General features: G+C 34.0%; 1 protein-coding gene across 8 annotated transcripts in view; it reads left to right on the forward strand.

The window, feature by feature from the left end:
- Positions 1-13,655, forward strand: part of LOC132908170 (mucin-2-like) — a 304,671-nt gene that overhangs the window by 1,771 nt on the left and 289,245 nt on the right. For 4 of the 8 annotated variants that reach the window (XM_060961888.1, XM_060961893.1, XM_060961894.1 and 1 more), the window contains exons 1-2: positions 8,970-9,085; positions 9,473-9,644. In XM_060961888.1, the coding sequence (XP_060817871.1) occupies positions 8,985-9,085; positions 9,473-9,644 (273 nt within the window). In that variant the 5' untranslated portion in view covers positions 8,970-8,984. Of the gene's footprint in view, positions 1-35; positions 399-8,969; positions 9,086-9,472; positions 9,645-13,655 lie in introns of those variants that run through there. The other 4 variants (XM_060961890.1, XM_060961892.1, XM_060961891.1 and 1 more) reach the window with 3 other exon arrangements.

Raw genomic sequence — 13,655 nt, forward strand, 5'->3', positions numbered from 1 at the left:
AGTTTACTCCGTCGGTAACGCCGGACGCGTGCCAGCGATAAACGTGCCGCGTGTTACGGTGACAGTGGGATGAGCAAAGTGGTACAGGACACGAGATGTGGTCACCACGATCAGGCTTCTTATCAGGCCGATTTTTTTTCTCTCAGCAGGACCATGTGCGTAACTTAAGGAAACATGTGACACAAGATAATAAAGAAACGTGAAACGGGGACATTTCTGATTTTTTTACTATGTTTATTCGTGAATCGTACGGTGGCATTATGAACCGTTTGTTTACGTTGGTGTTCGTGCTGAATTCGACTGACCAACGATGGACACGCTGATATCATGATTCAAAAGTGTTTCAGACTGGTCAGGATTACTGGATCGTGAGGCTTAGCTTTCAACAAATAAATCACGTATGTATAGTTATTATTGCGCGTGACTGTGATTAAACAGGTGTAATTATTTATTTAAGCATAAAATATTCGACTCGTTTTGGAAATATAGTTCCTCGCTTGAACTGTAAAGAACTATTTGAACTTTTGCGCGCTAATTCGAAGCTGTCTATGCAGACTCGTTTGTTAAATGATTTCACGATCGTTTATCGGTTCGACTGTGATCTATCGCCACAGACTGGTAGACTTTCGTATTGCTAGATAAAAAGAGAAAAATCGTTCTCTAATCTGCGTAATTCGTCGCGAGTATCCAGGCGATACTGCGTTTCTCTTCTCTCCGGGGATGGAACAGGTCAGCTGATCATTTACTAGGCACTATATAACGTTGCTTGTTGTGAGAGTATCAACGCTTTTGATTATCGGGATTCTGTGCGCGCAGACTCAATGTGAGATTAATCCTCTGTGAGCTCACCCCTTCCACTATAAACTTACCAATACATGCTGATCGCACGTTCGAAAGTTTCATGAGCGTCGAAAAGTTTTGCGCTCCTGTAGTAGCGCGGATTTGATCGAGAATCGGGGAACTTTGTGCTTACACACCGGAGCAATTGTTTCTTGCGCGTTATCATACGTGTATATGCGATTGTATTTGCGTAGCTGACTTTTAAATTTCATTAGTTTAAGTGTCTTGTGGCGGGTAAATATAACTATAAAATAAAATCTATCTAATAAAATTATATACATGTTTTCAATTTAATAATTTTCCGTTACTAAAATTTTATATTCTATTCTGTGCGAAAAATTCGTTGATATTTTTATAAAATTATATGCACGGTATTAACTTATCTTCTTATTCCGGTTTTATTGTTATTTTATTTAGTTCATAAATGTTTCGCTTTGCTTTGCATACATTTCATTTGGATGTAATTCCTTATTTGTGTTGAACCTGTGCTTCGAAAACTACCGATTTGTTGGGATGGGACTGGTAACGGAAAATCTGAACCAGCGGATTTCGAAAAGAATGAACTGAAGCACGAGATATCGGACATTAAACTTGACGTCGTGTTCTCGGGATTATACGAAATATCGTACCAGTCTGGTAATTGTTAAAAATCTATGTCATACCGGAAGAATACAAAGCGTTCCTTGTATACGAGCCAAAATGATTTTGAGGAAAAAACCGGCGCGAATTACGCTCAGTAATTTTTCTGAAAAAGAACTCGCATACTTCTATGGGCATAAAACATCATGTTTTCAATTTAACAAAATTGGGGAAGCCATACGTATAAAATGTTCACTATCCTCTTTTATTCATTATGAATGAACATAAAACAGTGGTTATTCAGTACAAAATGTCTTCTCTAAAGTCTGACACGCTGGTATTCCAACTGTGATGAAAACAAATACTGTACATAAGAAGTTTTTTCAATCTTTACGCTTACCTTACTTCGCGTTAAATAATAATTTAGCTACTCTAGTGCGATACGTTCACGTATTATCCCCGAAACAAATTATTCGATTATTCGAATAAACATCCTTATCGAGCGAGTTACGTACCATCGAGGGAAACAATGGAAACTCTGAGTTTTCTCTATCTTAAACGCGTTATATGATATCCTGTCCCCGTTTAGTAGCACCTGGGATGACAGTCCGATGCATGAAAAAGTAGAGAGGCACTAATTAAGCCGCTATCATTACGGTTCCGCGGTGTAATTCCGCGTTGTTGGCATTGTGCTTCGAATTCCACCAAGTGGCTGTTGGCCGGGGGCTTTTGGAATCCTCCGGAGCGTGGTCCAAGGCCTTTCAACTCCAATTCCACGCGCGTGCGTCTCATCGTCGAGGTTGACGTCGTCGTCAACGACATCGCCGTAGTCCAGGATGTTTCCTGTTGTTTCCCCGCTTCGCCTCACAAGACCGGAGCTAGAGGTTAATCCGATATTTCGTAGTTGTTACTTCTTTTTTCATACGCGTGAATATTGCCTAAGAGAGTCAGCCCCATTGCTTTGTATCCTTCCGCGATGCATTCTTTCTTCGATGCTTTAAAAGAGTAAATGTGCCATACTTTTAACATTAACAATGGGCAACGCCGCAAAGGAGGAACTCATTAAGTTTATTTAAATATGCTAGAGTACATCTATCAGAAGATAATGTTTTTAAGGAAGTAGTTTGGGGGTATTTCTCTAAGGATGAAGGAAGTAATAAGTCTTCTCCTTTTCGCAATTGTTCTTAACATCAACTATGGCTCGAGTTTATAGTGGTCGTGTAATTAAATTAGGCAACTTGTCAGAAAAAGATATTTGGATCATTTTCATTTCCTTCTTAGATTTCGTTCATTAAGTATCAATTCTAAATGTTAGTGGGGATAAATGAAACTTATCTTTATAGCTAATGAAACGTCTATTACTTTTGTTACAGTTTTTATTTTTGCGAATAAAGTACGAATGCAATTTTTAACGTTATGATTTTCTTCTGTTTACTTTGTTTCATTTACCAACGAGTGAAACGCACTTTGACTGACTGAAACAGGTGAATTTTAACGCTTCTACATATTTTTACAACAAACATGGTAGAAAACAAGCTACAGCTACAATGCATCTATTACATCTAATATAATTGTTTAATTTATTATATCCTAAAAATGGTACCGTTAATGACGAAATTTTTAGTTTATTATTTTTGAAAGAAATATATTCCAATTGACAATGTTTTAAACGAACAGTCGAGTATTTCTTAAAGCAGTACATTGTTTCATAAGAGTAACATACTAAATATAAATCTTTTAAAAAGAACGAAGCAAAAGTTTTCCAAACATAATTTTATACCATTCGTAACTTCGTAGCGAATAGCTTTTCTGTAACTTTGATACTAAATAAAAATTGGATAAGAAATTGCTGACCTGTGTCAAAGTTCGTATATAGTAAAACTTATTTGATGCCTCGACTTCTTCCAAACTCTTATATCGAGGACACGTTTACCAAAAATTCAGCGAATAAATAATAGTGACGAAACTTGAAACCATGTCATTTGATCGATGTGTTTTCTTACGAGATCAACCGCAAATTTAAGTGATTTTGGCACGCTTCAATATTTACGTATAAAATCGATATTTTAAAAAGATTCAGTTTCGAAACCTTTGAATGTATCCAATATTATAACGGTGAACGGCACGCTCATTTGTTCGATTTTAAACGCGAAAGCGTCGAATGTGCACTCAATCATTAAAAGCTTTGTTTACCGGAAAGACTGGCGTTTTAGAATGAGCAATGGATACAATATTTCAAGTCTCGGTATCCGTTCGGTAGTTTTCGTGCTGACTCTTGGCGAAAAGGCTTGAAATCGTTGAGAAGTTGCGGATGCCGGGACAGATGAATGGGAAGTAACAGATAACCAATCGTGCGAGTATAATAGCCAAGCAAAGCTGCGCACAAGCATTTCCTTTTCCTCCTTTCGTTAATTTTTCCACGAGGTAAAATTTAAAAAATTTCGAAATTAGAATTTTATATGAATGAAAATTGTATTAATTCTCTGCTTAATATTTGTGCTATACATTTGCAAATCAAATATCTAAATATTAAAGGGTTACAACGAACGATCATAAATGTCCGTTCTCAGAAACAAGGAAAAAATAAATTTTATATCGAGAATATCCGAATTACATTTCTGTAAAGCTTTCATACGGAAAAAATACGTTCTGCTTTTCGAAAAGGTTTCTGGATTCCGAATACACAATCTCGCTATAGCAAAATACTGCAACACGCTTATCATCTTCGATCGCGGTATTATCCGACAAAAAAGCGTGGACAGATTACATGATTTTCAGATACGCGTTTCGGAAGGTCTCTGATAACTGCCACGCTGCTGAGAATTTTCTTTGCGAAGTGATCCAATTGTTTTCGTGCACAAATCTCCGATATCGGTTCGGTCCACCGTTGCCATAGTTTTATTTCCTTCCCACCGACCACCTCTGTTTTTCTCGTTGCCAAAATCGAAGTATCGGCATCAGCGTGGCCCGACGCCGACGGTAAGGAGGAAGTTTACGTCGTAAACTTGGAGTCTTAAGGGTGGAATTATAGTTGAGTAGAGCTCGCGCTAAGCCACGCAGTTGTTACCACGGTGAGCGCTTTAAAAGTTGGTCTTAGGTGTTCGTGTTGGTACCGGGAGAGTGGGCGAAGAAGAAGCCAGAAGAAGCGAGAACGCGCGATACGATGGAAAGAGACGCGGAAACGTGGTTAAGTTGCCAGGAAACTTTGGTAAAACTGAAAAGTTAATTTCGTCGTGTTAAATTACTCGAGCGCTCGGGCATTAAACTTGCAAAAGTTGGCCGGATGACTGAAATACGTACCTTCCGCCACCTCCCTCTTCTTCTTCTTCTTCTACTTCTTCCTCTTCTTTTTCTTCTTCTTTCTTTTCATTTCTCTTCTACCGTTCGGTGCTTTCTTCCCTCGTTTCTATCGCTGTGTCATCTAATATCGATACAATCACGTTCGTTTAATTGTTATCTCAATCGTATGTAATAAACGTTCGACGAATCTTCTCTATATGGAATCCGTGTCGTGAATTATGATATGAATATAATTATGTAATAGTAATCAATATACATATATACTTGTTTAACGATTATTCAAACCGGTGCGAATAACGATAATTTAATTGAGAATACAGGAAAGATTTTATCGCGTTGAGAAAATTATTACAAAATTTATCTATGTACGTATTATGAATTTATAAACGAAATGTAAAATATTGATGTGATCCTAATCTTATTTTATTAGGTGATTTGTAAATTGTTAATATGACAATGCTAGCTCTATCATTTAAATTCATACGTCCAACACATCAATCAAACAGAAATTCGGATTAATAGCCTGTGCACAATCGTTTATCTGTTATATTGCAATTGCGAAGAATGAAAGCGGAAAGAGCACACTATCGTGGCAAGAGATACAAGTCATTCGAATCGAATCGTTAACGCTTTAGCCAATATTGTAAAATACTTCACTTTCACGTAATTTCGAAGCAATTGTATAGCTTTTCAACTGGTATCTACGGCATCATTAATTTCCTATGACCTATATATTTATCGATTTTCAAAAAAATTTAGAGAATCGTTTGATAGGTCAAATTGTAAATCTGTATGAATCCCTTCAATTTGTTACACATATACATTTGAATATGACAAATTGACGGAATTCATACAGATATACATATATATATATATACAGATATATATATATATGTATGCGAGAGAGGGGATTACTGATGTTGATATTAATTTTATTATTTATGACATACGTGTAGTTTTATGTTACATATTATTACATCATTTTGAAACAGAAGAAGAACGTAACGAAATTATTTGCCGAAAATAAAATAAAACGGGTGCTGTATACAAGTTGTTACATTATACATATAATCAAGTCATATCGATTATTAGCAAAAAATAAAACAGTAAGGAATATAATGTTAATATCGCTTTAAAGTTACACGTGGTAGACATGCGAATTATTAATGTTTGTTGAAATCAATAATCTTTTCTTTAATTCTGGTATTTCAATTTAAGTAAACTTCAAAGAAGTTTAATAGTAACATACCGTATACATACGTCTACTGTAGATTGATCGAAAGGAAATAGAGAAGAACGGCTAAGGGGATGGGGTTCTTGCCGTTCCGCTCAAAATTTATTTCGCTACGTAGTTTGTAGTAAATTTACTTAGCTTTACATTCATGGTGTATTTTTATGTAATAAATATGTGACGGGTGTCTAAACTTTCAAAAATATAATATTGATTTACACTTATCATTTTTAATAAGAAACCATTTTAATATTACGTTAATATCATGAAACATTTGACATAATGTTATATAATAGAACGTAGCAAGTGAAAGGGAACAATTAAATCCGAATTGGTGAACTGTAGGACATAAATGTTATTTTTAAAGGGCTGGCAATGAGTAATATAAAAAATACCGGTGCAAAATATTTTGCAATATTAAAATGTTTTAATTATTTTATCCAGGCATTTAGTCATAAAGATACCTTTATTAAAATACTCATAGAAATATGTGTGTATATTACGTTCGTTTCTTCACTAAATTTACGTATAAAAACATATATTTTAAATAAAATTTGGTATATTTGATATCTATATTTTTATTTTAATATTAAACTAAATTGAAAACTCAGTTTACTGGTATATGAATGTTTAAATTAATTTTCATCTAAATACTACAATATTCACACTGTGTAAAGCGCCTGAAAAATGAAAAGGAATTAATGGTATATTTATGTCGTTGATAATATACATTTGGTGAAAAGATACGAATATTTGTTTCGTATGATCTTCTCAAGATTAGTTAGAATTTCACAATGTATTTTATCTTGCCATATCCTAAGACATTCGTTGCTGTTTTTAATTAACTGTTCTCAAAGGTTTTATTTTTGCAATTAAAATTATACCGTCATAAATCTAATAAATAGAGTGGTTTCTGAAATGAAGCGGTACTATAGTGTTTCTAAAGTTGTACAATTGAAAGTTGTTGTATTATCGCTTGATCTCATAAAAAATTGTTGAGAATATTGTTATGTTCTTTTTCTGATAGTAGTATACAAAAGTTGGGCTGTAGTTAAAATGGATCTGCAGCTTTTACATTTAAGTAATTTATCGCAATAACTACATACAATGTATTTAAACATTGCTAGAGATTATTTGTGCAGCTGCTAAGTTTGAACTTTTTGCAATAAAAAAAACACGAACTTCCTCGCACAAAAATGATCACGTATACTTTGCCCCGAAATATCAGTATTGAAATTACAAGAATCAATACCTATTTCATTTCCGCACTGTATAAAGTGTACAGATAGACATTTTGCTTGCTATGTGTATATAATATATTGGCTTCCAGGTAATTGAATTAAAATGTATACTGGAATCAAAATTATTTTAGTTCGTGAAGTAATCATTGTAATCTATTAATTGAAGTAACTTCATATTCCACTTTGTATACGCTTTTTGGTATCGACCTATATAAAAAAGCTATAATGTTACACATGACATCATTATAGGATACTGAATGTATTTTTTCGAACGATAATAAAGTCGCTTCATATTAGTTAAACGTCTCATGAGAGTTATCCTTATTTACTGCGGTAGAATGTATGTGACACTCTGTACAAACACTGCGGACAATGATAGAACGGGTTATGGTAGAATAAGAATTTTGTTTCTCGACTGAATTATTTCTAAGCAAATTTATAACACATCTTGTTAACAACAATGAATTGTTATCCACATCAAAGTATTTAACATGACATCAAATATAAATGACAAGGTTATTTTAAATTTAATTCTACAGCAGTTTAATAGAAAATATCACAGCAGTGCGTTCTAAATTGTTCTGTAACAGACACGAATACTGTTATTTTCGAGTTTGCATCGAATCCAGATAATAGATAATCGTAATGAATCTAATTGCTTTCAACACTCCCTCCAGTTTTTCGATTGCAGTTCAGTCGGTAAGGTCACGGTCGTATTGCTCGCCGACGTCGTGCATTGCTATAAGTGTACTTGGTCGAACGTGTGTGCACGATCTGGCGCGTGCGTAAACACACAAGAGAACAAACTTTCGCGGCGGCTTCGGGTGTGAGTTACCCCACCGTTGTGCGCACCGAGCGATTTTCCACCAGCACGTGCAGTCAACTTTAAACGCACATGCACACGCTCGCCGCGATGTCATTTCAGTTTGAGCCATTTAAAGGCATTACTTTTTGCTAGCGTTCCACGCTTCGCGCAACGAGGAAGCTATATTCTTTTCTTTGAGTGTTTGTAATTTGAAAACTGCTTACGATGATGACAAAAGTAAGTCGTTCGCTGAAGTGACTTAAGAGCGTCTGCTGGAAAATAAGTTACAAGTTCTGCAACAAAAATTTTTTACCTTTTGTCCGTGAATACTTTTGTTCAAATTATTCAGTCGTCCCGGATAAGTGTATAGAATGATTTTTAAAGTGAGAGAAAAGGATTTGTTTTTTGTTAGCTTTAATTTAGAATTTTATATTACTTTCTAATATGATTATGTTTTATAAATGTTCTTTACTTAATTCTGTCACGTCATTCATTATATGAGAGGAGAGAAGCAACAGGGATAATGTGTATTGTTCTATGTAGCGGTAGATAGATAATATCTTTATTGTTTTCCTTACAAATTACAAGGGGTTCCGCTTCTTTCGTTTGTTTTGTCACTATTACTATCTTATACCTAGTAATTACCATATTTCTTATCCGCTTTCTTTGTTCTATGTAGTGATGAAAGATTTAAATTTGATACGACTACTCGCAGAAGTTTAATATTCATTCTGTTGGTCCAACATTTACGTTTAAAAATTATAATAACAAAGAATGCAGACATCTGTATACGGATAGTTGGGACACGATCACGGGTGTAAACGTTAGTACAGAGACGGTGATACAGAGTGTAGGTTTATATCGTGGTCAGCGTCGCGGCGCGCGTCATCTTCTATCTCGCTTGGCTCCCGTTCGTTCCTCTTTGTCTCGGAAAAGTTTCCGGTGATGAGCTTTGTTGGCCGTTTCCCCTACAGGACGGAAAAGTTAAATGCGAAAGTTTTATCCGATATCCAGTTTCACGACGCTGCTGGAAAAAGGGATCTACGCACACTGTTACGTCGAGATTTGGATATCCTCGATAATCATAAGGTTTATAATATATGCCTATATCGTTCAGCATAATCAAAACGTTACGTAGAATATTTTGGAAATTTTATTCGTACTCACACACACGCTACGCGATGTGGATTAATCATATAGCTGGAAATTTTTTAATACAAATAACAAACATTGAAATTTATTATCGAGCAAATTCACAGGAATCGTAACGAATACTCTTCGACGTCTCTTCATTATTCATTATTGAAACCAACCATAAATTTCGTTATGCAATTAATATAACAAATAATTCATACCATAATTGTGTTATTAGCAATTGATGTGCTGTTTACTAATTCATCAGATAGCTACCACTTAACGTTGTATTAAATATCGAGTACTAATAGCGACGTTAATAGTTTGTTTTTTTTGTGATAGAATGGCGTCAAAGAAGACGAGGCAAAACCATTCTATACAGCACTTACTAGAGCTGCCAAGCAACAGAGAGACAAAATTGCCGTTATATTCTGTGAAGGAGTCAACCCAAACGCCACTCATTCCAACCCCCCGACAGGTCCCGGTAACTGTGCTGCATCCCTCGCCGAAAAAGGTAAGTGAAGCATGAATAAGTTATCAAAAATCTTTTGTTGTCATTCAATTTACAGGAACATAAAGACCAATTACTTTCTTCTATCTTGTCTTTACATCGCGTTAACAATCCTTTGAAGAATCGTGAAATTAAAATTGAACCTACGTTAAAAATTCACAACGCCTTTTAACAAGGCTCTGAAACATAATTAAATATAAAATTAATTACTTCCACTATTTAAGTACTAAGAAATAGCAGATCATTTTCATAGCCTTTCTGACGTTGAGAACGTTTTCATGAGGTGTAAGCGTTCTTCTTTGTGAAACTTGTAATTAAAATTCTACAAATCATTTGTGCCATAATCGTTTCGTAAAAGTATAAGTAATGAAGTTTATAAGTTTAATGACAAAGACACGAACATCTTCGTCTGAAGTTATTTCTGAAATTTTTCTGATTGGTCGTAACAAGTATAAAATTAGCTGTTTAACACGAAGTTAGTTTTCCACTAACTCCTTCCAAATTATTTATAATTAAAAGTGTGACATTTCACATAATTTCTTAAAGTTGAACTTTTATTTCTTTTCCATGAAACGTTAAGTATATTTCTGTTTCTTCTTTTGCAAATAATGTCTAATGATGAGAGTCTTATAATAATATTCCAGCCCATCTTACCATAATAACAATAATTTAATGAAATTAAATATTCAAAGCTGCCAAATTGAATAAGATGACATTTCATGTGATTCGTTCCTCATTGCTAACGAGTTAATTTTTAATTATCTATAATGTTGCATTCGTTCGTAGAATGAATGAGGAGATTAAATAACTTTTGTTCGCAGAAAAAATGGGATTGACAAGAAACGTAAAGTGGAACTCTTGTAGCCGCGTAAAGCGCTGACGTTTTATTTTATCGTGGAGGTTTTTTTATCGATCATTCGGCACTTTATTATTGCTCCTATAAATGTCTACGTAAGCTTGAATCCGCAACAACGAAGTAGATAATTTTTTATCTTATTTTCACTATATAATATATCATAATTATAGAAATATAGAATGTTTTTTAAATAATTTTATTTCGGTATAAATAATTTAACCTGTAAAATATATCTACAATGTTGCGGTATTGAGTATCGAACAGTTGTTTTATCATGAATATTATTTTAATTTTTTATAACGAATTTTTCAATTATTAAATTACAGTAAGTTTACTTTCTTTATCCTGAGACAAATAGAACTCGGAATTTGTATGCCAAAGTAGGAAATTATTTTACATAACTGTAAATACGTAGGAGAATATCTATTTTGGCTGATCGAAAAAGTTTTCCTTGCAGCTGTATGATTACTCTTTTGTTTCTTTTTCGTTCCATTTTATCCGGCAGGGAGTCATGAAGGAGGGATTCACGTAACTCGGTAGGGGAGGCTTCGGCTTCCCTGCAAAATAACGATTTTTAAAGTTTCTCGAGGAGTTTCAAACCTTTTCCCACCGAGATTCGTCGACGAAGTTTCCAAAGTTTGAACCGCGTAATTGGAGAGGAAAGGAATTTCCTCTAACCGTATAAAATGGTTCGTACGTTCGATGCTTAAATTCGACGATGTGATAGGTCGCTCTGTTAAAAGGCACTTGTGCTAATGTTACTTCAAGAAATCAACCTTCTAAAATAGTAATAATTTTTATTTCGAAACAGTATCATTGGAAAAGTTAAATATTTTTATTGGACTTATTCTTTGATTACTTCCATTACTATGAAAAATTATTGTACAATGTTGACTGTTCATTAATACATGCAATTGTATTTATATCAATGTATCTCATGGAAGGTACAGAGTAGAATATTATCAGTCAGTAGTAAATATCGCTTTAGTCAGACACTCTCTGACCAGATACTCGGTCGATAATCAAATATTTCACTATGCTGAAAAGAACATACACGTTTTACGTATTTTCAGATTCAATTGAATAAGTACAATAAACGAAAAAAGAAGTTATTATTAGGTATTTTAAAAATTTGGAAGAAGTTATTACCGACAGTACTATGGGTACATTGTTATCAACGATAGCTCATTCACGGATACCTCATCTAGGGGTGGTTTCAGTAGATGCATCCTTAGTGGCGGTTTGTACCGACAAAGTCAAGGTCACATCTATCGGTAAGGTAGATTACTGAGTGGGACAAACTGTTATCGACAAATTCTAACTTATTTGCGCAAGTGTTGATTTAAACCAGATGATAAGCGCTTTAAATTATCGATTAATGTTCGATTTGACAAATTTTATTATACATAAAAATTTAAAATATTTTCATGTTTTAAATTTATCCATAAATACATTAATAATATGTTTGCATGTCATAGTAATATTGCAATAAATTTTTAATGAAAACTTACACATATGAAATCATGCAAGACTTACACAGTTCTTCCTTCGCAGTACACTCTCTATAATATTTATGAAACAGGATAATGAACAGTTAAAAATTCTTAATCGTTATATTGTTCACAAATTCTAATTTTTAATGTTTTTTAACAATAAAAAAAGTTTCTAGGTTTTTAAAATTATAGAAACATATATTTTTGCCATGATAATACTCTCAGTAGGATAAAAAGACAATACATTTCATAGATGTTGCGTTTATTTAAATTTTCTGAATAATCTTTCATGCAGACGAATGCACATACTTTACGAGGAAATAATTTGCTATTGAAATCCTATGAATGGGAATATAGTTGGAGCGTCTTGAGCATACGCAAGGTGGTAGGCGGAACTGAATTTATGATAATTGCATAAATCAGAGCTTTCCTCCACAATAATCATAATCTATTGAGATAGTTGTGCGAAGTTAGCTATTTAGCCAACGGCGCGCATAACGGAAGGAGGCCAAGGGGTTTCGTAGGACCGTGAATAAGATAAAGTCAATGTTGTAAGATCGAATCGACAACGAAAAATTCCTTATTTGCTTTTGACCTGAAAATAATTATTCTATTACTTCGTAATAAGTAGTGTAAAGCTTTTAAGATAGAACTTTTCAAATTTTAAGTGCTACATTATTTAGGATCATTATGTAATTATGTTCAGTGATGCAATATTAAAGTGCTAGCATTTGCAGTAATATACTTTTCAGATGCTATTTATTTAACAAACTGTTTCCTGTAAAGAAAGGATTGAAATGGACAGATTTAAAAAAATCAATAAAAATGGAGCGTCGTCTCGAATCTGAAGAAAACGACTATAGAGGGCGCCAGTGGTGTCGCTATCTTCCATGAGGGGGTTGGCTGCTTGTGACTCCTGAATACAGATTTATCAAATAAGTTATAACAATAATAGCTGTTTAATAAATAAATAATATAATTATTTTCACATGTGATCAGTACACGTTATAAGAATACATAAAATATTGAGAAGTATGCTTTTAAACAATATTTCTACATTCTTCTGTCGATAACGTTTTTAAGTTAATCAGCAATCAGTAAATTACATTTTTATAATTATTTTTATCACAAGGTGGACAAAAATAGTTTGTGCAACATGTGCAACATCTTTTCTGTCACCTAAAGACGTATGGGATTATTTCAATAATGTTTTGGTATTCCTATGTAGAACCCTAAACGCGTAAGACTCAATTTCAGGAATCATATTTTAGGCTTCCCTAGAAGTAAACATCGTTTCAAAGTTACCTAAACCGACTCTAATGCACTCGAACGATTATCATGAGAGTTAAGGCACGACTTCTCTGTTTTCATATCTTCCACGCGACACGACGACGACAGTGGGAAAAATAAAGGGTGACTGACATCTCGATATTACTGGTGATTTCTTTATTAACATCGTGAGGTGTGAACCTTCGGGTAATTATCTATACGCTGCTGGAATATTAATGGCGAAATCTGCTCCGTCTGAAATGTCGGGATTGTTATGGTTACGATTACGATTATGAGCAGTCATTCTTTTTAAAGGAGACCGATTACAGTCTGGGGGTAATATTCTTACAAGAATTTTTGTAATGTCTTTATTTCAATATACAGAATAGTCAGTGT

This window comes from Bombus pascuorum, chromosome 6, assembly GCF_905332965.1.
Source record: "Bombus pascuorum chromosome 6, iyBomPasc1.1, whole genome shotgun sequence".
Classification (NCBI taxonomy): Eukaryota; Metazoa; Arthropoda; class Insecta; order Hymenoptera; family Apidae; genus Bombus; species Bombus pascuorum.